At 39.9% G+C, this 24299-nt stretch overlaps 1 protein-coding gene across 1 annotated transcript in view; it reads right to left on the bottom strand.

Moving 5' to 3' along the window:
* LOC140346673 (transmembrane protein 132D) overlaps nucleotides 1-24299 on the bottom strand; it is a 244938-nt gene that overhangs the window by 22194 nt on the left and 198445 nt on the right. Inside the window, exons 6-7 of the mRNA XM_072432849.1 lie at nucleotides 22420-22563; nucleotides 368-573 (exon numbers count right to left, since the gene is read on the bottom strand). Coding sequence (XP_072288950.1) covers nucleotides 368-573; nucleotides 22420-22563 — 350 coding nt within the window. The remainder of the gene's footprint in view (nucleotides 1-367; nucleotides 574-22419; nucleotides 22564-24299) is intronic.

Raw genomic sequence — 24299 nt, 5'->3', positions numbered from 1 at the left:
AATGACCAGAAAAATGAAGTTTCTTCTGCTGACCAAAAATCTGTGCAATTCTTAATCAAGACTACTTAATATGTGTGATATACATTGTTACTCTAAAAGTTCATTTTTAAACGGGTACTTCAATACTTTTATTGAAGTGTTTTTACTGTATCTATACTTTTTGAATTAACTGAATTAATTTAGTACTTTGCCCACCACTGCTATGGTGTCAGCAATCTGTAATATTGCTACCACAGTGTATCATGTATGGGGTTGGCAGGAGCTCACTTTGTTTACCTGTGCTCTTGGGCAAGACACTTGCCTGTCTGAATGAGTTATCGTGAGCCTGTATGAGTGTTTCTGCTGACACTAGTGCAGAGGCTCTCACCTCCTGTTAGTGACGATGGGCACTCTCCAGCCTTTGACCTGGCTCAGCTCTGTGTCCGACACGTCGATCTGCAGAGGGAGCTTGGGCACCCACACTGTGAGCTGCAGCTGCGCCCACAGGTGAAGGTAACTGAAGTTCACCGCCAGAGACTGTCGGCCGCGCATCTCTTTACCATTCACCAGCACTTGGTCACAGTTTGGAGACACCTGGATACACAGACCATTACAAAACTTTATTTAATCAGCATCAGAACAAAACTATGACATTTAAAGGGTTGTTAACGACACATCATATTCTGCATGAAGGAATTCCAATTGCTTACATTTGGAGACACTTTTTTTGGAAAGGAAGAAAAGAGGGAAAGGTTAACATTATGCTACTCTTGCAGGTGGCATTTTGGTTTGTGATTATGTAACAACTCGCATTTGAGATCGACAACGAAAGATGTGTGGAACTTTTTTTTTTAATATTCACAAGTGAGTTATTCACTCACTTCATAAAGACAATACTTCCCATTTGCACATGGATTCAAATCTGAGTAAACATTTAATCCATTAGTAAAATAAGTCCTTGAATTGCTTGAGATTGTAGACAGCCACTTAACTCGGATGTGACAGTGGAACAAAGCAGGCGCAGAGACCCATCCTGTTTCACCGTCTTCACCTGAGACACTGAGACGCATCAGGATGACGGCGGTTTGGACCGACCATTCACGTGAAACACAGAGCTCTGTCACGGGGCTATTATGTCTGACAAAGTGACACGTTTTAATTAAGCTGGTGAAGGTTGATGAACGTTTTTAGTAGTTACAAAGCCTGTTCTCAAGAAGCACATCTGGTGGAGAGATGGGCGGAATACTTACTGTGAAAAAACCACCACGTTATAGTGTATGCTTTGTTAGAAAATCAGATATCTGATTCAGACTCTTTAGGTAAGTTGAGATGGAAATGGAAATATTTTTTTGATTTAACCTAGTAACAAAATATGTTTCTTTAGCTTCAAGATATTGTTTTCATTAATTATTTTTTCCATCATCATTACATCAGATTAAAAATACAATGTTTTCTGTTTTACAAAATACCGTATTTTAGAGTATGAGTCGCACCAGCCCAAAAATGCATAATAGGGAAGAAAAAAAACATATATAAGTTGCACTGGAGTATGAAATGTGGTTGCAAGTGTGAAAATAACAAATAATATAAAATATAAGTATATAAGTATAAATATAAGTATAAGTCGCACCCCGGCCAAAACTATGTGTTGCTCATCTAAGTTATTATGGTAATATTTAATTGTGCTGCTAAATTATTATTACTTTTGTGTGTTAGATTGTACATTTATCATGGAGCACTTTAATTAGAGTGCACGTTCATGAAAGGGGCTGTACCTGGACGGCGTGTGGCGTTAAAAGTAGGTCAGCCACGCCCATTAATTTGTGTTGAGTGTGGCCCAGGTGTGTTCTGGGTGTTTTAACCCTGCGTGCCTGAAATGTGTTATTCTGAACCGTGGACTTGTTAAAAGTTGCAAAGCGAAATGTATCGTCGTATCATTCGAGGGTGCAACATATGAAAAAAGGTGCGACTTATAGTCCAGAAAATACGCTAGTTTCCTTTCCTCTCACACATCTCAAAAAATAGCGTGAATTAGCACTTTTAACTTTCCTTTTTAACCGACTGTCTTTGATCTCTTTCGAGGTTAACATTCTGTACGTCAAAGCTAAAGCGTTTCTCCTTTCAAAGCTTTTAATTTGTTTCATTTCCACTTTCTTCTTCTCTTTGCTTCCGCTGCCAAAACATAAAAGAAGCGGTGTTTTTACTTTCCAATTTCTTTTCTGCCTATAACTTTTCTATCTTCCGGAACCTTCGCTACTGCTCCGCGTTGACCCCCCTTGCGTCTTTGTCTCCCCCTCCCTTATCGACGCGCGCCTCTTCATCTTCCTGCCTCTCGAAAACCTGATTTACCGCTTGTTAACATCAAAGCGGACGTTGGGCTGTGGGTGCCCCAAACTATTTCTCCAAATCATTTTTATATTTCAGGTGTAAATCAGGGTGAAAGCGCCGGTGCTGCCTCGACTTTCCAATGAGACAGTGGAGCAGCGAGCGCCCACTGTGTCCATTGTCCAATTGGGTCATTTAGAGCAGGCCTGATCAATGACACCGGCTCTCAGACTGCGCCGCGCCACGGGAACTTCAAGTGTGCTCTCATTCTGCAAGCTGTTTATGAAACTGAAGAATTATTAGGCAAAAAAAATGAACACAGAAATTAATCATCTTCATCTTTTGGTTTGATTTTCATTTAATTTGCCAAAACACATTTTTTGTAAACCTAAAATGTTGGATTAAAGTTTAGTGTTAAGGGTTGGATACCTATAATTATCTATAATAAAATAAGAATGCCACAGAAAAGGTGGGTGAAGTAGCCAAATATTGAGCACCGTTACTTCAAAATAATAAGAACAAAATGCCATGGTCCAAGAAAGTAGTCAAGTAAGAGTAAAATAAAAAGTATTAAGGGAAACCACTCTGGACGTAACATCAGCTTTAGTGAGTGGATGTAATTGGGAGGCCAAAATCATACACACGATCGGGCTGCAAGATAAATCACCATCAAATTAAAATTGCAATTAGAATACTTGCAATTAGCAAATCACAAGGATTAAAATTGTTAGCTAACATCATTTGCAAATAGATTATCCTGCCTTATTATGTAAAATGTTCTAACCCTGTAGTTTAGAACTCAACAAACATGTGCTGAAATGGATGTGACGTGTTTATTAGTGTAGCAGCTCAGATTTCAGTCTTCTCGCATACGAAATGTAACCGCGATGCTTGTCAGAAAATATGCAGTTAGATGTATTTATTATGGTGTCTGAAATCTACTCAGAGAAGTACAAGTGTATTAAAAAGTTATTCTCGTAAAAGTAACGAAGTACTGCACGTCTGGACATATATTTATGAATGTACCTGGGAACTTCTTGATTTTGTCTCTATCATAAAATACCAGTTTTAAACCACTATAAACTCTGCGGTAACAGAGGAAGTGCAAGCTGACTGACAAAACTTTGCAACGCTAGACTGAAAGTTATTTTAGAAAACATATTAGTGTTGCACTATTGGGAGCCAACACAGACATTATCATTATTTCTCTGATTTGATGTTTGGCGAGACTACTTTTATTTCATGCTCATAAACTTGGCTGACCGCTCTCACAAAAAATGCAAAAAGGAGCCAACGACTAAAGAACAAATGTATTGGTGTTTTTAGCTGAGTTGGAGCTTTGAGGACACTGAGCAATGGATTTAATCTGTGTGTTTCTGAAAGAGACAGAGCGAGAGGGGAGCGGCGCTAGAACAAACACAGAGCAGAACAATGGCAAAGGCAGGAAAAGGAAAAGATGTGGCATGTTGAAAGAGCACGAAAGCCAATGAGGAAAGTGGAGTTGGAGTTCCACCATCATCGGTCACAGCGTCCACCACAAGTGCACGCACAGCTACAGAACTGTACACTCCTCAGCACATAACGCCTTATGTTTAGACGGAAAGTTGAACTAGTTGCATCTTAAAATTTAACATTGGAGGTTAGCCAAGTAGTTTCTTTAATAATAATGAATATGTATAAATTAATAATAATATGAATATACTATTGGAACTAGCTCATTATTCATCCTTTTCCAAAATATTTCACATTTTATATTCATTTTTTTGTTTCATAGTTAATACAGTTATATATTTAAAGAAGACATTGTGTTTTTCCGAGTACTTATTATTAAACTATAACATATATACGTATCTCCAAGTACAGAGCAGTGGGCAGAGATAGGGGGTAGGTGAATACAGAAATGTTCTGGGCACTCAAGCCTCAAATTTACAGGATTACTCAGACAAACATGAACAACTCTGAGTAAGCTAATGATGAGGGTCCACAGCTATAAAATGGCTATGTTTTATATAACGTCTCCTTTAAACTTGTAGAAATTGTGCAATTCCTATAAGTATGTGGCAGTAATTTACCAATATAAACAAACTCAAAAGTGATTTCCCTTTGCACCACCAGATGGAGTAGTGAGCCGTGGCAGGACATTATTTTCAGTGTACAAGTGCCTTATTAAAACATGTCACGACAAAAGAAAACAACGACCAAGCTATCATTCTCTTGGAGCAGTCTGTGTAGAAACCCTCACATTTTCCTTTGCGCAAAAACACACTAGGAATCCCCAAACTTTTCCGCCTCCTCTTTCTCATTTAGCCCAGTCCCTGCGGCAGCATCATTTATTTACATCTACATTCATCTTGCTCGCAGCTAAGTGATCTATCTGAATTTACAGCCGCTATTCCCTCCCTTCTATGGCTTACCGATTTCCAAGATTAGTCTCTCAGATGTGTATTTTCACCATGCACCTCGGATCCATCCATCTCCCCGGCTTTCGGATTACATTTTGCCACCTTTTCCCTTCTGTTTGTTCAATACACACACACTCGCGGCTTCTCCCTGTTGCCTGTTTTGAGTCGCTCTCCTGCCGCGGGCGAATCCAATCCATCTGACTTTAGGAATCATACCATCCAATCAGAGCCCACTCGGCAGACAGGGGCGGGCCTTCGGGGACAGACTAACCTGCGCTGTGATGGGATTAGCCCTCCCACCTGTCCGTCACAGGAGAGAAAGCTTGCGCCGTGCCGATTGCCTCTATGCAGTTTAATATCATTCAGCTTCTGTTTATTCCACACATTATAGTTCTGTAGCCCCACACTAAAGTCCCGTTTGATGAGGATAATAGAGAAGCGATGGAGAGGGCGGGTTGAGGGCTACACAATCCTATTAGTATTTAGCAGCGTATTACTGACCAAGTCCATTTTAAATTCAGAAATTGGAAGAGTGTAATGGTAATCTGTGGTCATTTGTGCCAAAGCCATCTGACCGTCTGAAAGAAAAGCATGTTTACTCTGCCATTACAGCTGATTGGGGGCAATTACTTTGACCATAAAGAGAGACAGGCAACTAATATAAGCCAAGCAACAAGATAAACACAATCCAACAGGTTATTTTTTTTTTACTAAATAGCTGTAATTAACATTGGAATCTGTGGGCAGATAAACAACATTTAAACTGCATTGACCAACTTTTTTGTGAGAAAATCATATATTTTTTCTCCCAGTGGTTCTCAACATTTATCAGTCACAACCCCCAAAATAGCACAAAATAAACACAATAGGCTACTCACAAAGTTATAAAGTAGTTTTATTTCTTTTGATTGAGTTTATTTTCAGGGCATAGTCCTGAATAAATGACTTTGTTAGACCAGCAAACAGAAATCCGCATTTACCACTTCATTTGAAAGGTGTCAAGCCTTATTGCCAACATTTTCAGTATTTCCTACATCATCTGGTGACCCCCTCAAATCATACATATAACCCCCATAAGGGTCCTAACCCCCAGGATAAATTGGGGGGGAAATGTGTGACTAGTGATGGGCAGATCAACACCAAATATTGATTTTTACTGTCGCCCTCCGAGGCAACTGCTGTTGTGATTTTGGGCGTTAAAAAATAAATGTAATTTAATTTAATATATTGATACTGACAGTGGTATCAAAAAGTACAGATACTTGTGCAAAAATATCGATTCTTTAAATTTCTCAAACAAAAACTGTTTTATGATAAATTTGGTTTATATTTTTGTCATGCATTGTTCATATTTCAGTTTTTTTTTTCTTTTTTAACATATATTTGCTATTCATATTAGTTCAAGCAGAGGTTGAGGAGTTTCAACGCATTTTAGTACTAAACTCATTGGTATCGGTATTGGATCGATTTTGCAATATGTTTTGCTATGCCATAGTATTACTTGGTATCAGATGTGTGACAAATTCAGGCCAGAAACTTTTCATAGTTGTAAAAAAAGAGCTTGGTGGTGGTGGGTTCTCACCTGTTAAAATAAAGGTTAATAAATAAAATAATAACATCACACGGTTGCACTGTGTATTGGTTCAACCCCTAACCCTAGACGTAGTGACTGAAGTGAATAATATAATAGTGAGTGAATATCAGGCTCTAGGCTCTGTGTGGTAAAGTGCCGGTTAGCAGAGGCTACCGCTAAATGCAAGCTGTATTTTTCAAAAGTTAGTACTGAAAGAGAAATGGGGAGATATATGACCCTGTTCCCGATGGCAATATTCTGTTGTTACTTTGGGGAGTGCTTGTGCCTACAGTTGATCACATGTATGACAGAGATTGATTGTACTGCGACAGCAAGAGGAGGGCTCACTCTCCAACCAAGATTCCAAAATATCAGACAGGTTTGATATGAATCGCTGCTTGTCTTTGGTCACACAACTGTTCTAGGTTTAATCTTTGTCTCTGTCTCACTATAAAACTTATGACCCCCAATTTTGAAGTGTTTTGAGTTATGACTCGAGATTTTCCCCACAATCGGAGATGGACAAAATTGTGCAGTGATCACCCGCATTAAGGGCTAGTGAGGGCAAGGAGGGTCTTTTCACTATGCAAAATATAGGTTTTCTTTTAAATATGAATTGCTGTAGCAAAAGTGCTACATTTTCATTGCTCTGAAACACACACAGAGTTGAAGCTATGGTTTGACGCAAATTAACTTTATTCATGGGTCGAAAGTGACGTGACACACTCGCTTCTACTGCCAATGAAAGCCACATGCAGCGCTGCGGGCTGTAACAACAAAAAGGATTCCTCTTCTGCAACATCCCAAAAGACCCCATTTGTCATCAGAATTTGTCATCAGATCAGACAGTCACTCACCCGCACACAAAGTCCTTGCTCTTGAAATCTTTGAGGGCTTGTTTGGTGCAGAGGGCTTGTGAACGAGGAAGCTTAGATGTAAATGTCCACAAACGTTGTTGTGACAAGTTGTCGCTGCTTTTAAAGATCCAATATTATGCTATTTTTCCCGTTTCGTAGTCTACCCTAAGGCCATTTGAACATAATAATAAGTGTTGTGCGACACCAATAACAAAAATAATTATACCATATCACACATATCTTGGAACCCGCTCACAAACCCGGAAATGGAGACGGCTTAGATTAAGATTCTCCCCCACCCTCGCGAAGAGCGATCCGCCTCCCCCGCCCACCCGGTGACGTAGCCTAGCGTGGAGATGGTGGGGGTGTGAACAGAGGCCAAGGCGTGCGCCGATACACAGCGCATGACACAGTTGCATATGTCGCAGCAGCGTTGGAACAGGTACAGAGTGCTTCCTGGAGGATGGGCTGAAACAGGGAAGTGTTCTGCGGCATTCACCAGGCTGACTCATCCTGGTGATTAGGCCCTGTCCGTCAGCTCATCCGAGGGGAAGGATAGAGACTGTTCTCTAGCTAAAGACTGCAGGAATCAATCAAAAAAACACTTTGGCACATATACCAGGTACCGTATATGTGCCAAATGTAAGAACATTAAAAGCTCTGAAAAGTCGATTTTGCATGATATGGGACCTTTAAGTATCAGCGACTCGCTGCTGTAGATAAGAATCAAAGCCCATAACGTCAGTCTTTTTATTTTCAGTTTTATGCCCTGTTTTTTAACTTATCTAAAAGCGGAAATAGGCAACAGCATGAGGTGACTTCTTCAAAATGACAACAAGTAAGTCAGTGAAACCCATAGATAGTTTAATCTCAGATGACCTTGTTAATTATAATGATTTAGGTTGTAAAACTGGCGGATAGTTATTGATAAAAGCAGGATGTGATAGGCCTCTGGTCAGGGCTGCCTATCACACTATTTACTTTTACTCCATTGTCACTTCTGCGCTGATTTGAAATGTCCTTGCATCTCTGTTTTTCAGAACATCCTTGTTTTATTTTAAAGGCGACACAAAGTAATGTTTAAAAACTTTCTTCTTCTTTGGTGTCTTTGTCAATGAGGTCTGCAGAGCATTACGAGGCAGAGGATTGTTCTCTCCTGTGTGAGAGGAGACGGGCTTTTCTCTCTGAACTCCTTGGCTCCTGTGTGAATTAGTGTGCTTATTAGCATAGGGATATAAGTCAACACTGGCCCCAATATGTCGCTTTGTATGGCCCTATTGTGTGTGCAGGGTGCTTTCCTAACTTCCACCCCACACTAACTTACTTCATACTCTCAAATGTTTGTGCTCAATTTTAACATTTTGGTATCACTCATTATTATATTTTGATAATTAATTGCAAACTGATGATTTTTTAAAGTTTGTACAGTTAATACAGCCAGCAAAAAATCTAAGTTAAATGCGCAAAATTATAACCGACATGTGTTACTATGATTGTTTCAACGACATCCTCTATTTAAGTCATTTTAGTCCTGTGCAGCGCTGTCGGAGCGAGTTAGCGACCATAGAACGCATGTGTTATTCCTCCACACAAAGCTAATCATAGTGGTGATTACCTGCTTGTACTGTGACCGTTGGTGCCCTCTCAATTTTACACTACATGATTTCATAACAGCAGCGCGCCGGCCCTAAGTGGATGTAAACGTAAACATCAGTGTGGTGTGAGCTGTCTGCCGCTAACAGCCTGCAGAGGGAGAACACTGGCTCTGCACCAGCAATACTGCACTTGATTTGGAACACCTCTCTATTGCTCTTTTTCTCTGTTTCGCTTTTTTACAACTTCTAAATGGACTAGGCTTGCTGGCAGATGTGGTCTACATGGGAAAGCAGGGCAGAGAGAGGCATGGGAATGGCTGGAGAGCAAGGTAATTTGAGTAGTGGAAACAGCCTGGCTCTGATCAGGTCCCTTCGGAGCTATTCAGGACACGTCCACCCGGGACAGGCCTGTGGGGCAGGGTCTGAGCACAGAGCACAGATTATACGCCCGAGACAGTTCGCATGGGGGAATGGATCAGGGAGACGACTAGGACTGCATGGATACAGATCACCACTGCTTAGTTTGCTCAGTTCAAGAGGATAAAGATAACCTCTGACAATGGACTTTTATTGTTGTATTGCAGTGTCTTCTACTTTTTCATGTAAGACATTGCCAGCTCCCTCAATGTATTTGTCAACTACGTTACAGATTGTACATGTACACCAGCTTGGGTGCTGATTGATTAACAAGTATTACAATGCTAGACATTTATGGGACTGATTTACAGTTAGATTCTAGCTTTTGGAAAGCTATTTAAATTCATTCAGAAAATGTTTTGCAGTTCCTTTTCATATTAAACTATATAACTATGTACAAGTTTTTTCATTAATTATGGATAATGTACTGCAACACATATACATATATATTCTATATCGCAATATATTGAAAATACAATCCATGATGTATTGGGCCCTATTTATCGTGATCATATCTTGACAAAAGCGTTTTGTCCCAGCCCTATTATATGGGCTGAGTAAAGATTATTGTCCATGTCAAGTCAATTTTCAAATAATCAAACAGTATTCAGTCAAAACCAGTGTTTCACCAAAGTTACAAAAAAAATGTGAGGTAGGTTTTGTTTGTATTTTTATTTTTCAATGACAACCAAATGAGCAAAGGATGTTTTGTCTGTTACAGAGTTCAGACGAGGACGAGTCAAGTGTGGAAATATAAAGCCATCCAAAAGCGAACATCAATTCATTTGCTCTGATCATTTCTGAAGTCCGTAACATGAGTGCAAACAGGTTTCAGAATTATACAACAGAGTATATTCAAAGTTATTTCTTAGGTAGACAAGGGTGGGGGAGAGTCTTTTCCATGTAACACTTTGTCATCAGGGGTCAAACACGGGACAGAGATGCACAGAAGTAGAGGACAGCTATCAACTGTCCCATGTCTCTCTGACAGGACACTAATGCACCTCCAGGACCCAACATGGCTCCCCGAGGGGCCCCAAAATGGAGAAACACCAACAGCTGCCAAAATGTCAGAGTGAGAAAGAGAGAGTAATGGGCTTCAGGAACATGGAGCTGCACACAGGATACTTAGGGAACTATCAAAGTAATTTACTGCAACTCAGCCAACGTGATGGCTGTTCTTTAATAAACCAGTTAAAATGGTATGTTTTCAATACTATATTAAGATATATTTTTTATTAACATAGTGCTCAATAATCCTGCAAACACACCCATACATTATGATGACATGGGCCTCACTTAAACACAATAAAGTAGGATTACAGAAACTAGCAATGGTGCTTTTTTAGTCTAAAACCCTCAGCTCTTCTGGCTACTGAAGTTATGCATGTCCTCGGCAGTGTATTTTAGCAAGGTAACAAGTGACTAATTAGTTATTGATGAAGTCAGTCAATGGAACGCAAGTGAGAGGACAAAGAACAACCTCTGCCATTACACACATATGCAAGTTTATTTTATATATATATATATATATATATATATATATATATATATATATATATATATATATATATATATATATATATATATATATATATATATATGTACATGTATATACATGTATATACAAATATATTTATACGAACCAACCGTACATAGTGGTGGTCAGGGCCTGCCCCAGCACCCGAGACCCGAAGCTACATTTGAGTGATTGTTTCATGTAAATCCACCCAATAAAACCGATGTTATGATCATTTCAATTACATTAAAAAAGTGTGGGAAAAAATGCGCTCTTTAAAAAATGCACACGTTGCATTTATTATAATAACTTTGTCGTCGTAACACACCGACTGCTTTTGATTTTTGGGTCATTTTCCCCATTCGTTAGATTTATTTATTTTAATGTTTTTAAAATAGTGTTGGGAAATATAGAAAGGGGCGCAAAAAACTCTGCCAATCAAAAACAAATATATAACTATTTTTTTAAAAATTTTCCCCCCGAGGGGGGCGCTGCTGGCATTCGATATTCTAGCCTGTTCTGTTCTTTCGTAAAATGTATTTGTCATTTCCAAAATAGTTTTTGGATACATAGAAGGGGGCGCAAACCCCCCCCCCCCCCTGCAGTGCCGCCCCAGGCACCCGCCTATCCGGCCTAGTGGAAGGGCCGGCCCTGGTGGTGGTTGACAAGGTGCAGAGGAAAGCCGTGGTGGTGGACATTGCAGTATCATGGGATGGTAACATCTGAAAAAAGGAACACGAGAAACTAGAGAAATACCAAGGCCTCAGAGAGGAGCTGCAGAAGGCCTGGAGCGTGAAGGTATTGGTGGCGCTTGTAGTGATCGGAGGAGCACTTGGGGCAGTGACCCCCAAACTGGAGGAATGGCTTGAGCAGATCCCAGGAAAAACATCAGACATCTCGGTCCAGAAAAGTGCAGTGCAGGAACAGCGAAGATGCTGTGCAGAACCCTCAAGCTCCCAGGGTCTGGTAGAGGACCACTTTGTGGTGGACAAAGTACTGACTTTTGTTTCTAAAATAAAAGTACAGCTACAGGAGCAAAATATACTTAAATAATAATTCAAGTTCACGTTTTATAATGTTTTTTGTGCAAATTTCTGATAACTATTAAAGAGGATAAAAGAATGTCCTGATTTAGTTACTAGACTTTGAATATGTACGGTGCATTTTAGTTTGCTCAAAGCCAGGAATTGTACTCTTTAGTAATTGTAAATATTTAGTAAGAATGTAACCATGAATGCTAAAAATGAAAAGTACTTTTCTCTTTTCAGTGCTTTTGAAAAATGTGGTAGTAAATTATTTAAGTTAAGTACAGATAGTTACTTAAGCACAATACTTTCACTCTTGCACTTTTCTATTTAAGATAATCCTTTATTGTCCCACATGGGGAAATTTCATTGATGCAACGCAGGTAGATACAGAGGTAGATACAGAAGAACAGATCACTTATAGGAAGTCTGAAAAACACTCTCAGTAGAAGATCTCCTATAAACAAAAACTCCCATAGACAAAACCTCCCATTTCCCAACAAGGGATGGAGGGGAAAAATAATAAAGATAAAAATAAATACATAAATACCATTGCATGTGATCACGACAGTAATTGCACATGAATATGTGTCACGACGGCACATAGATTGCACATGAATTTCACAGTAATTGCACATGAATCACGACAGTAATTGCACATATGACGGAATTGCACATGGTTAGGTCAGTATTGCGAGTGTTCAGGACTAACAGTGTTTATTATAAAGTCTGACAGCAGCAGGAAGGAAAGACGTCTCCTTCACACAACGAGGGTGGATCAATCTCTCACTGAAGCTGCTCTCCAGAGCGGACAGAGTGTCCTGCAGGGGGTGACACTCATGGTCAAGCATAGATGTGAATCTAGCCAGGACCCTTCTGTCCCCCACCTCCTGCACCGAGTCCAGAGCACAGCCCAGGACGGAGCTGGACTTCTTGAAGACTTTGTCCAGCTTCTTCCTCTCCCTCTCTGTGATGCTGCTGCTCCAGCAGGCCACACCGTACAGGAGCTGATGCCACCACAGAGTTATAGAAGGTCTTCAGGAGTGGCCCTGTCACTCCAAAAGACCCGAGTCTCCTCAGGAGGTAGAGCCGACTCTTACTCTTCCTGTCTGTGTTATGAGTCCAGTCCAGTTTTGTTGTTCAGATGAACACCTAGGTACTTGTATGGGTCCACTCTCTCAATGTCCCATCCCTGGATGTTCACTGGTGAGGGGGCAGTGGGGTGGCGTCTGCGGAAATCCACCACCATCTCCTTGGTCTTCCCCGCGTTGATGAGGAGGTGGTTCCGCTGACACCAGTCCACAAAGTCCTGCGCCAGTCCTCTGTACTCCGCATCATCGTCGTCCGTGATGAGTCCGATGATGGCAGAGTCATCAGAGAACTTCTGCAGGACACAGCTGTCCGTGTCGTGTCTGAAGTCTGCAGTGTAAAGGGTGAAGAGAAAGGGCTCGAGGACAGTGCCCTGGGGCGCCCCCACACTGCAGGTCCGAGTGTCAGACACACAGTTCCGGGCTCTCACAAACTGGGGTCGGTCTGTGAGGTAGTCCAGGATCAACTCTGCCAGGTCATACTCCACACCAGCCGTCTCCAGCTTGTCCCTCAGGAGCAGCGGCTGGATGGTGTTGAAGGCGCTGGAAAGATCGAAGAACAGGATTCTGTTCTTCACAGAGCTGCCAGGCTTTTCCAGGTGAGAGAGAGAGCGGTGCAGCAGGGAGATGGCGGCGTCCTCCACTCCAATGCCAGACCGGTATCCAAACTGCAGCGGGTCCATGGCTGAGCTCACGGTGGAGCGGAGGTGGTCCAGGACTAGCCGCTCCAGTGTCTTCATCAGATGGGACGTGAGAGCCACCGGCCTGAAGCTGTTGAGGTCTTTGGTGCGCAGTGTCTTGGGCACAGGTACCAGACAGGAGGTCTTCCAGACCTGTGGTACCACCCTCAGCTTCAGGCTCATGTTGAAGACATGCTCCATAACTCCACACATTTTCCATCTTCATTGCTATGAAGGCCTTGTTATTTTACACCACAAACAATCCACACACAAAAAAAACTAATATGCACATTACTATAGCAATGTTCTATCTCCGTTGGGTGTTCAAAGTCCTTTACATCAGACAGTAACTCACTCATTTGAAGACAGGTGTGGGTTAAGTGTATTGCCCAAGGACACAATATAAGTACACATTATTGGGACCACCATCGATCAAACCAGCAACCTTCAGGATAGAGCGTGCAAAGCAAGATTATTTTTATGACAAAAGCAGGTGAAGGATACTCACATAGTGCACCTTTAATAAGCTTGTGAGTCCTACATACCGTACAAAAGAGCAGTGTATTTAAACAAAGCTCGACATCAATTAATGTTGACAAATGTGGTAAAATTATATTTCAAACAATTCATTACATCCCATTTGTTTTTCAGATGAGGGAATATCATATTCATTTGCTGTTATTTATCCAGGCACGTAAATCCTCAGACAAAGTCGTCGCAAGTATAAAACAATGTCATAAATAGTTCTATCAGGATTGTAAATAGAAATATGGAGGTAGTATTTCACGGTGTTATTCTGTCTGCTCATATTGCACAGCAGCAGTAAAGCCATTGTTTACTGTTGTGACACTGAAACTATGGTCTACTTCCTGTCACTTTTACGGTAAGTCTCCGGGGTAAAACTTTCACTATTTTGCTGACGTACCAACAAAACGTCTTTGTGAGATCTGAAAAATAGTTTGCAGCCCCTCAAGGTCGCTGCTCGCCCGGAGAGATAGATGGGTGCTGGGTGTAACTAATGGTCCGGTGGGATGTTGTGCACCTGAATCGCGGGCCAATTCCTAAGCCTGTTACTGCTAAATGAAAGGAGTGTGTGCTAACTTTGTGTGTGTTTGCGTGCGTGCGTGCGTGCGTGTGTGTGTGTGTGACCTCTGGCTTTAATCCATTTTACCTTCAGTCCACTTTCAAGACTAGCACTGATCCACGGCAAAAGGAAGGCATCCATTCTTACTTACAACCTACTCCAACTTTCCTCCTAGTCTTATTCTCTTCATCTCTTTATTCTCTTTATATTTATTTCTTGAGAACATTTGAAGTTTGAGTACAGTCAGAAGGGATCATAAGACCTGTGGTGGACAGTGCAAAAGTAAAACTATTGTACTTAAAGGACAAATATTAAGCATTATTTGTATTCATATTGGCCCTTAAACATGCTCTTGAGCCCCTTTAGTATGGCATATCATGTTTTAGAACTAAAAAGACATTGTTTATAATAAACAAAATGCCGTTTGTATCTCTGGTTTCCAGCGGGACTAAACTAGTTTTGGCATCTTTAGCCATCTACTGGCTGCAGAGGGAATTACATACAGTTTAAGAAACATTTCCATAATAATTTCAACACATTTCATGCTGGCTTCTAACTTCCTGGTCACAGCATGCAGTTATACTGATCGTAATTAGACAAAGTATGGTGATGATTTGTGGACTTAAAAGCAGCACAGAAGATTCTCAGAGCCACGTCACAGATCAAGAAAACATCATGATCGAGGAGATTTAGACGGGGAATTTATACCAGGATTCATCAAACTAGCGTGAATTAAGCTAAATGCTACTCCATGTATTTTTGATGAGGGAACAATGTTAGAACATGGTCAAAAACTCAAAAAAGTACATTTTGCACATCCTCCGTCCTTTAAATAAAACATTTCTGTACCTGACTACGTGTCCTTTTATTTTACAGTGGAGACTTTTACTTCACTACTTCTGACAGCAGGTATATACTTTCTATTCCACTATTTTTTTTTAAAGGACTAGAAATTATTTGCTCCTATATCATACTTTCAACACTGCATATGGCTACTCTTTTTCCAGTTTTTAAGAGGAAGTAAATGGACGTTTCTATTACAAAGCCGTTATAGATCAATAATGTAAAATGCTACTTATGTTATAGTTCAATACTAAGTACCTGAAAACGCATACCGGTAATATGTCTCCTTTAATATTCACAACATATATCATCTATAACAGTTAACATAATAAATAAATAATAACCATTCAGAAGTGTATAAAGAGTGTTCTGTAAGTGCTTGCCCTCTAGTGGCCACTTTGATATTACTTCCCCTCTGCCGCCTGTTTGCTGCTAAAGTGAGGCTGTCAGTGCTGTTCTTTTATGTATACCAGTTGCTTGAAATGCGCTGTGCTCTACCAGCTCCTCTGACATGAATAACTCTGTGACCTTCACAAAAGTAGCAGCCCGTTGACAGATGGCAGGGTTCCCCAAACAATGACAAAGCACCACCGGTGTGCATAGACAACAATGTATTGATGAAATTGATTTCTGTCTCAAAAAATTGCCATTTTCTAACTATGATTTTAAACATCTCTTATTACCAATTCTTGGAATGATCTAATAACAAATATAATATGGATTGCAATGGTATATACATCAATATATAACAGAATTATGAGGGATTTATTGGACTACACTTCGAACTTCTACTAAAGTTATTTTTAAGTTACAGTAGCCTTATATTGTTTATTGTTTATATTTATAGTTTTGGCTACTCTACCCATCTAAAAGTTTTGTTTGAAATATTTGTATATTATGTTATGATGAAGACATGCAGTTTTCATTTTCTCAAGGTCACTGAAAGTTTGGGTGGAGAGTGCGCTTATGAATGTACAATCAGGGAGAAGCATGTCCAACTGAACAACTGCTTTATTAAAATGCACATGGATCAATTCTTAATCTGCTCTGAGTCTGTCGTGACACATGGACCAACACACTGTGTGAGCAGTCTCAAACATGCATGTAGATGCACACATACATACTGCCATCCATTACATGGAGCCTTTTGGTCCTCCTCTTTGTCAAATTCAATTACTGACTACAGCACTAAGGGATCTCCACACAATTACTATCAGAACCTCCTGGGCACATCCCGGGATGAGGCTTCTGTCTACGTAAGCAATATGTCCAAAGTTAAGTACATGAGAAGAAGAATGAGGATTGGAGCAGTGAACTAAATACTAAACTGAACACTGGTGTAAGCATGTTATTGAAGGAAGTTGGCCTCAACACTCTCATCCAGGGAACCCATAATATGTGCCCACTTTTTTCACAGCCGTTAATTTTTTCCTGTTTTTTTCCTAGCATATGTGCTGCCGCCTTAACCACTCGCCCACCGGGCAGCGTTTGGACTCTTACAAGCAGGAAGATGCCAGATAACATTTCCTGGATCATTTCAATGTGATATTTGCATGGATAATTATCCATACACTTTGTATAAATGAGAAAGCGTCTTGTCAAAACATATATTTCGCAACTTTTTTGGAGCCAGATCACAATTCCGATGCCTTGAAGAGGTAATCAAAGTCATCTGCTTCTTCTGAAAGTTCACACTTCATTGCAGTTGGTTAATCCACCTGACACGCTCTCAAAGCTTTGCTGACCCCAGGAAGGCAATCGGCCATTAAATGAGCAGCTAATGGCTATTCTAATAAAACAATACAAATCAACAAACTTGCATTATAACACACATACCAATAGGTATATCAGTAGTTCTGGTTTCAAATATTCAACAAATAGTCAACAGCACCAACTAACTAGGAATAAATCAGAGCTAGAATAGGGCTACACCATTGTGACAGAAGTTCTAAACAAAGACACACTCAAAGTGTGTCTGTCGTGACACATATTCATGTGCAATTACTGTCGGGATCACATGCAATGGTATTTATGTATTTATTTGTCTATGGGAGTTTTTATTTATTTATAGGAGATCTTCTACTGAAAGTGTTTTTCAGACTTCCTATAAGTCCTATAAGTGATCTGTTCTTCTGTATCTACCTCCGTTGCACCAATGAAATTTCCCCATGTGGGACAATAAAGGATTATCTTATCTTAAAGGAGCAAATAGGGCAGGACTAAAATAGACTTGTGTACGACCAAAGTTTGATAAACAACAAGTAAAAGTACAAAATGCTTTGAATACAAAGATATAGATTTTAATTATTTGTTTTAATCAAATCAATTTCCTTTACTTCAGATGCCCTTTCTCTTTTCCATGTCTCTTTTCCCGCTCTTTCCGGACATCCGTGTGTCATGGCGCCGCCCCTCCCTCCTCCACCCACAAACACACCAAACACCTTCTACATTGTCAGCCGCTGCCGTCGTGAGGTCAGGCTAATGCTGCTAATTTGTGTGTATGTGTGCACTTGTCCCCTGCTTGTCCTCCTCCTCTGGCTAGGGACCGACTGACCTACACGTACTGCTGTGTCAACAACACCAGCGGAAGAAGCGACACCACAAGTGACAGCACCTTCACAACACTCCATGCTCAGGTGGACAAAAAAGTAACATCAGCCTGTACTGCTACTAAGGATGGCGTGCTGGTGATAAATGGGATGAACCATGTGTTAAGATCAAGCGCAGGGGGAATCTCCAGCACTTTGCTCAGACATTTTAGCTTGTGCTCTAATGCATCCATTAGTGAGGAGGGGAATTGGACGGCGCAATTCCCTCTGCAAACATTTATCCACCATGAGTAATTAAACAGAGACTCGCTTAACAGAAAGTGATGCAACAGAGAACTCTAATCTCACCAAACAAATCCGACGAGTTCCATAAAACTTCTTCAAGCTGACAGTTTGGATTTACAAAATACAATACAGCCAGTTTATTATACAATACCATTAGTGCCAGTTCCAAGCCTGGAAATGTAGAGGGTCAGGATGCAAAACCTAAGCCAAATAGGACATATCCAAAGCAGAGGATTGAATGTGTCAAGAGCAGAGAACGTTACTTCCTGTCTTCCATATAGATGTAATTGTAATAGCGTAAAAAAATGGAATTCCATTTTAGAACTCACTACTTCCTGTATTTTCAAACTTTTATTTTTTAAATGTCATCACAAATTTCAACTTAATAGAAGTAAAACTATGATAACTATTTAGTGATAATTAGACAGAGAACCTGTCATATGCACTTTAAACTTTGGACTTTTGGCGGTTCTCGAATACAAAATCCTTTTAATCAAAATAAAATACTTAGTCAGCAAGAACACATTTTGGTTGACTAAGACAACACTGACCAATTAATCGACTAAACAACTAAAGGATTACAGCCCCAGAAATGACAATGTAATTTTCAACACTAAACAATAGTACTTTATTTATGTTCCCACGTAGTCCTTTCTGATTCAGTACTAGATTGGCAATTTGACACAGCAATATTGGTGAAGCCAATCATCATTATTAAAACAGATGTATTGTGTATCGGTGGATTGTTCTCCAAAGAAATACTGGCCCCCAAGGATATTTAGGTGAGGAGCCCTGATTTAGTCTATGACATTTTCCTTTTTAGTAACATAAATATTTAAACTTGTCACAATTGTTGCACGTATCATTGCACATGGCATGAATTTGGAGGCCGCCAATACCATTAGCATCAAGTTTTCTTTGGGTCAAAGTTTGATGTACTGAATAAATAAATAAATAATAAATAAATCTGGAGAAAAGTGCTGCTGTTGAGGTCGAACTCGGAGCATAATAGTCTGGTGCGTGTGCTGCGTTGGCTCCCTGGATTCTACTTTACAGCTGTAATGGGGAGTCACTGACAGCTAGTGGTACCTGCAGTGTCTCCCATGGGTGCCATCGTCAAACAGCTGTCTGTGCTCAAGAGCTGTGTGTATCCCATGGATTTACAGACAGTTTTTATTATCTTATAGGGGAATTCATGTGGTTGTGGGGACAAAAAACTAAAATATGAATATCTTCTGTTGTGATGAATGTTGAACGCTATAAAGTCACTGTGAGGTTAAATTAAGGTGAAGAAAATGGTTAGAGATTTTGTGCGTCGTGAATTTGTGAGTCAAACATCTTGTAATAATGGCTTTGGCACAAAGAAGAGGAAAAGTGGCCAAAAACTCTTAATACACAAGTGCTTTTGTACTGTCTCATTAGTAACTACTACAGTTTTCTTACTGCTTCAGTCATTGGCACATTGTGTACAGTACATCAGTGCCAAAAGGGAGAATACAAGCTGACAAAATTAAGGATTTAACACATACATAAGATTTTTACATGTTTGTCGACAGAAGTACATGTGAAAGCGCACAGTGAACACCTACCAATTATCTGTGTTTTACAGATTCAGGAGCGATTACAAATGTCCAAAAACACATGAGCACTCAGTGGGAGCATTTTAAAGTCATCAAATTATGGAATCAAACTTTGCTTTTCAACATTTTTAATGTTACTTCATAAGTAGGGAATAAGTACACATTTGTTCGTAAGAATGCTTCATGAATGACTTCCATGGATCATTTGGGTTTAACATATCCAAACAGCTTTGTTTATTCTCTAAAAGAATAAGATAAGATAAGATATTCCTTTATTGTCCACACAAGGGGAAATTTCGGTGTTACAACACAGTAGATACAGAGGGTACAGATAACTTGTAGGAAATTTGAAAAAAACACTCTTAATACTCTTAATAGAAGAACTCTTATAAACAAAACAAACTCTTATTAACAAAACTCCTCTCATGGAGGAAAATAAATAAATAAAATATAATAAAATAAAAAGATAAAGATAAAACGAAATAAAATAATAATAAAATAAAATATTATTAAAATAAAAATAAAATAAAACAAAATTAAAATAATAATAAGTGTCAATTTCAATCCAGAGAGTGAAGAAACGTATCCATCGCATTGATTTTGTCGACCATGTTACTCTTTTTCTCCCAGAGGTAATAACCAGCCCTTCTTAGCCAGTTTAAAAATCAAATATTCTGGCATAAAACAGTGCTCAATCTTACAGAGAGGTGATAAGATGCATAAAGAAAGTATACACGAGAAAATATATATCTACATATTTTCAGTAGCTCCTTCATTTTTCTAGCGCCCCACTAAAATATACTTTTATACTGTGACAAACTCTTTAAAGGCCCTTTACAAACCCTTTACTGCCCATGTACACATAATTGCAGTCCAGCGTTACATCTATCTGAATGAGTTTGTTCCCTTCTCAGTGTGTTGTTATTGATCGGACTTAAACAGGAGCACTCTTGTCGCCTTGTACCAGGAAATTGGCTTCATATTGAAACTGTCACAGCGAGGGTGCATTTAATTTGGGGCCTCGAGGGCAAAGGGAATGCAGCGCCAGGAATCAATCTCCAGTCTCTGGCATGTGCTTGTTTCCAAAGGCGTTTCTGATTCAAGAATAAGTCCTGCAATCTTTGTGAGTTTAGGTCAACACAGTAGCTCTTCAAAGAGTCTGATCCAAAGGTTATTCAGTGATGTTGTGATTGGCTGTTTACAAGGAACTGAAATGCATACAAGACACAAACAGGAATCTGGCTTTTTCACAATGTTTCCCCTGCTCAATGGGTCTTATTTTACAACGCAATTATGTACAATATTGTAACTGCTGTTTAAAATGGGCTCAGGCGGTTGTCACATTGAAGTGTTGGCTTAGTTCACTTGGACCAGGGGTTAGCAAACTAAATTACGGTGAGAAAAAAGCCACTGCTCCCGGGCCAGTTCTCCAAGTAGAAAAGTGGAAAAGCAGAGCAAAGGTGCAAAGTTAAGCCAAATGTAGCTCTGAGTACAGGAAACACAAGTCTTGGCAAGAGTGTCTAACTAGTGCATGATGTCAAAATATAATCATCCAAAGCTCCATTACAGTAATAGACTAAGGGAAATTACATTTGTCAATTCAACAAAATGCATGTTAAATACACAATAAACAAGGGAATGCCACTGTTTGAACTATTACTACAAATTGAAGCCGGTAAAACATTAAACAAAATCAATCTTTTTTAGGATATCAATTTATTTCTAAGAGAATATAAAGTGAGAGCAGAGAAAAGACTTCCACACTGTGATAAGTGTCTCATTATGCAGTGTTGCACAAAACGAATTAGAGAACAACACAAATCCTCCAGGATCCGTGATTATAATGATGATTCAGGATGTGCTCCCCGCTGGGTAAAGTGCCCTCAGTTTAGTTCCTCAAGTCTCAACACGGCAACTTCACTCACTCAGGGCTTCCAAATAACCCCCGTCAATAGTGGCATAAAGTTATGAATCTTAAAATCCCTGAAAACTCATCTCTTCTTTAATATATCGTTATTAATTGTCTCCTCTATGTAAAGCGTCTTCGGGTATCTTGAAAAGCACATTGCAAATGTAATGAATTATTATCAATACTAGAACTCGGTGTGTTTGAAAATTCCTGATTATTTTACAGTTATGTCTGAAAATCAAAGGTGCATGACAGGTTCAGCCCCCTACTGGTCTGAGGCGGTACTGCAGTGCCTGGATTGTTCCATAAGGCCGTAGTTATTTTAATACTTGGTTTACGGATCCGCCGCACTTAGATTATTGATTTATACAATATAAATAAAATTAATTATTATTAAAAAAAAAAGTATAAAGTACCGCCGACAACACAAAATAGCATTAAATGAAAAATAAAAAAGTGGTATTTAGTCAAAAGATAAGATTGCGCGTGAAGCGTGGCGGAACAGAAAGAATGCATGTTCTTCAAGGTGATTTAGAGCAGTAAAAACACCTGTAGTTGAATAAATGCAAGATAATTGAGTTTAATGCCATACTCTGAGACATTCCAAGCAAGCAGGGGATAAGCAGGGGCCAAAGACGATGCCTTAAAGTTCATATTCATGTTTTTTGCGGCACAGATTTGAGGCTTGTATTCTAAACACTGCACTTGCCTTGACGACATCCACATCTGTAGAGCTGCAGGTGACCAGGTCGTCCACCTCCCGCACCTGTCCATCTGTTTCCACGGTAACCAGTTTGATGGGCACCGCCACTCGACGACCGGTGAGGATGGCCGTGTTCACCACCTCCGTGTCCTGGGGGAAGACGGAGCACATTCAGTTTGTTACAGACCATTCATGGGAAGTTTAGCTTGAATCGAGTGGTTTGGACCTTAACTTGGAGCTGATTATATGAATTTAAGATATTATTGATCGCACAACTCATGCTTAATCTGGTTTACTCTTTTTTCTTTTTCAATTAAGTCTTGGCAAACCTTTTTGCAATAGTTTATTCTTACACACAGCATTGAAAATAGATGTATAACAAAAGTAAACAGGCAATCGAGATCAAGAGAAAGTTTTGAACTGCAGAAGGAAAGGAGAGAAAAAAATGTCATTATAAACCTCACGATTATTATAATCAGCATGAGCAGATTTGATTAGATCCTGCCCACAAAAATAGCACAAACAATCCGCCACACTTTCAGCTCCCAGTGTTGTGTGCCAATGTCAATCTTGATTATTTGGCGTTGAATTTCCAAAGGGGGCATTTATCTCCGCCAACACACATACACACCGCCACTTAGATTGCAGGTTGCAGTGCAGAGACCACAGTTCTTGTGTAGACTGTTTCTGCTTGTTTCTGCTGAAATAAAAGGCAGCGTTTCTGTGAGCCACATATGTATTTCTGTAACAATTATGTTGAAATAGAATGTGTTGAGAGAAATACAAGGCTGTGGGAGATTTAACACAGGCAGACACATGCAAATCAGTGGAGAATATAAACGGCCCATTAGACGGTATATAGAGTTTGTACAGCAGCAGGACAGATTCCATCACACATAACACGCGACAAACCCATTATCCATTCTAGTGGCACAAGCTGTTACCCGACCATTATGGAGTCTTTCACATGGTCTACTCGCTGGCTAAAGCCCACATACCTCCCACAAGATAAGTTACAAGAGCAGAACATATGACAATTTTGGCCTCACGTTTGTATTGCGTTTGCTGCTCAAGATGCTTATACACAATCTTTTGGCATTCTTTATCTTGCGAGAACATCTTTTATACTGAGACGTACATAGGTAATAAAAAAAAAATAACAATAATTCGAATCAAAGCCACATTCAATACCCGCCATATCATTTTACCTTTTTGTGATGATTATTTTGTGAAACCCAAAATTTCAAGAGTTCAAAATTAAGAACTGGGAGCATTTTACACAAGGACACTACCAATTTCCACCTCCATTTTTCCAGATTGCCCGCACAAGAACAGGTTGAAGGTGAGAATAGGGTGAAGCAGGAGGAGACAAACAGGATTATGAGCATGGAGGAGATGAAAGACTGAGAGGCAAAACCAAGGGCACAAAAACCCAAAGACATCCCTGATTTAAAGTAAACTTGGACTGTGGAGCCTGAGGGACGGGAGCAGATGGAAGGATAGAAACATGAGGGAACAAATGAGGATTTGAGATGAAGGGTGAGATAAAGTGTTTTGACTATGTAATCGAGAGAATTGTATGGTATGTGTGCACGCAATGATGTGTCCCAGGGCACCACTCGCCTGGAAGCCGCCGATAGCATCGCGTTAACATCAACAAACACCAGCCTGTGTAGCACGACCAGGGGAAAATACCTTCCGATGAAACGATTTATTAATGTTACGTAAGCTGTAAGGTAGTGTGGATTGTTGTATTTGATATGATACAACATGTGCTGCCTCGTCCCTGCAGCTCACTGATAGAAAAGCAAATGTTAGCATGCATTTCATCTGCATGGATTATCGTTGTTTGTGAAAACCTCACGATTTCAGCACCAACTGGGGCG

This window comes from Eucyclogobius newberryi, unplaced genomic scaffold (genome assembly GCF_026437365.1).
Source record: "Eucyclogobius newberryi isolate DKJ021-1_F unplaced genomic scaffold, fEucNew1.0.hap1 SCAF_6, whole genome shotgun sequence".
NCBI lineage: Eukaryota > Metazoa > Chordata > Actinopteri > Gobiiformes > Gobiidae > Eucyclogobius > Eucyclogobius newberryi.
The sequence above is the reverse complement of the archived record's forward strand: the minus strand, read 5'-3'. Positions and strand labels throughout refer to the sequence as shown.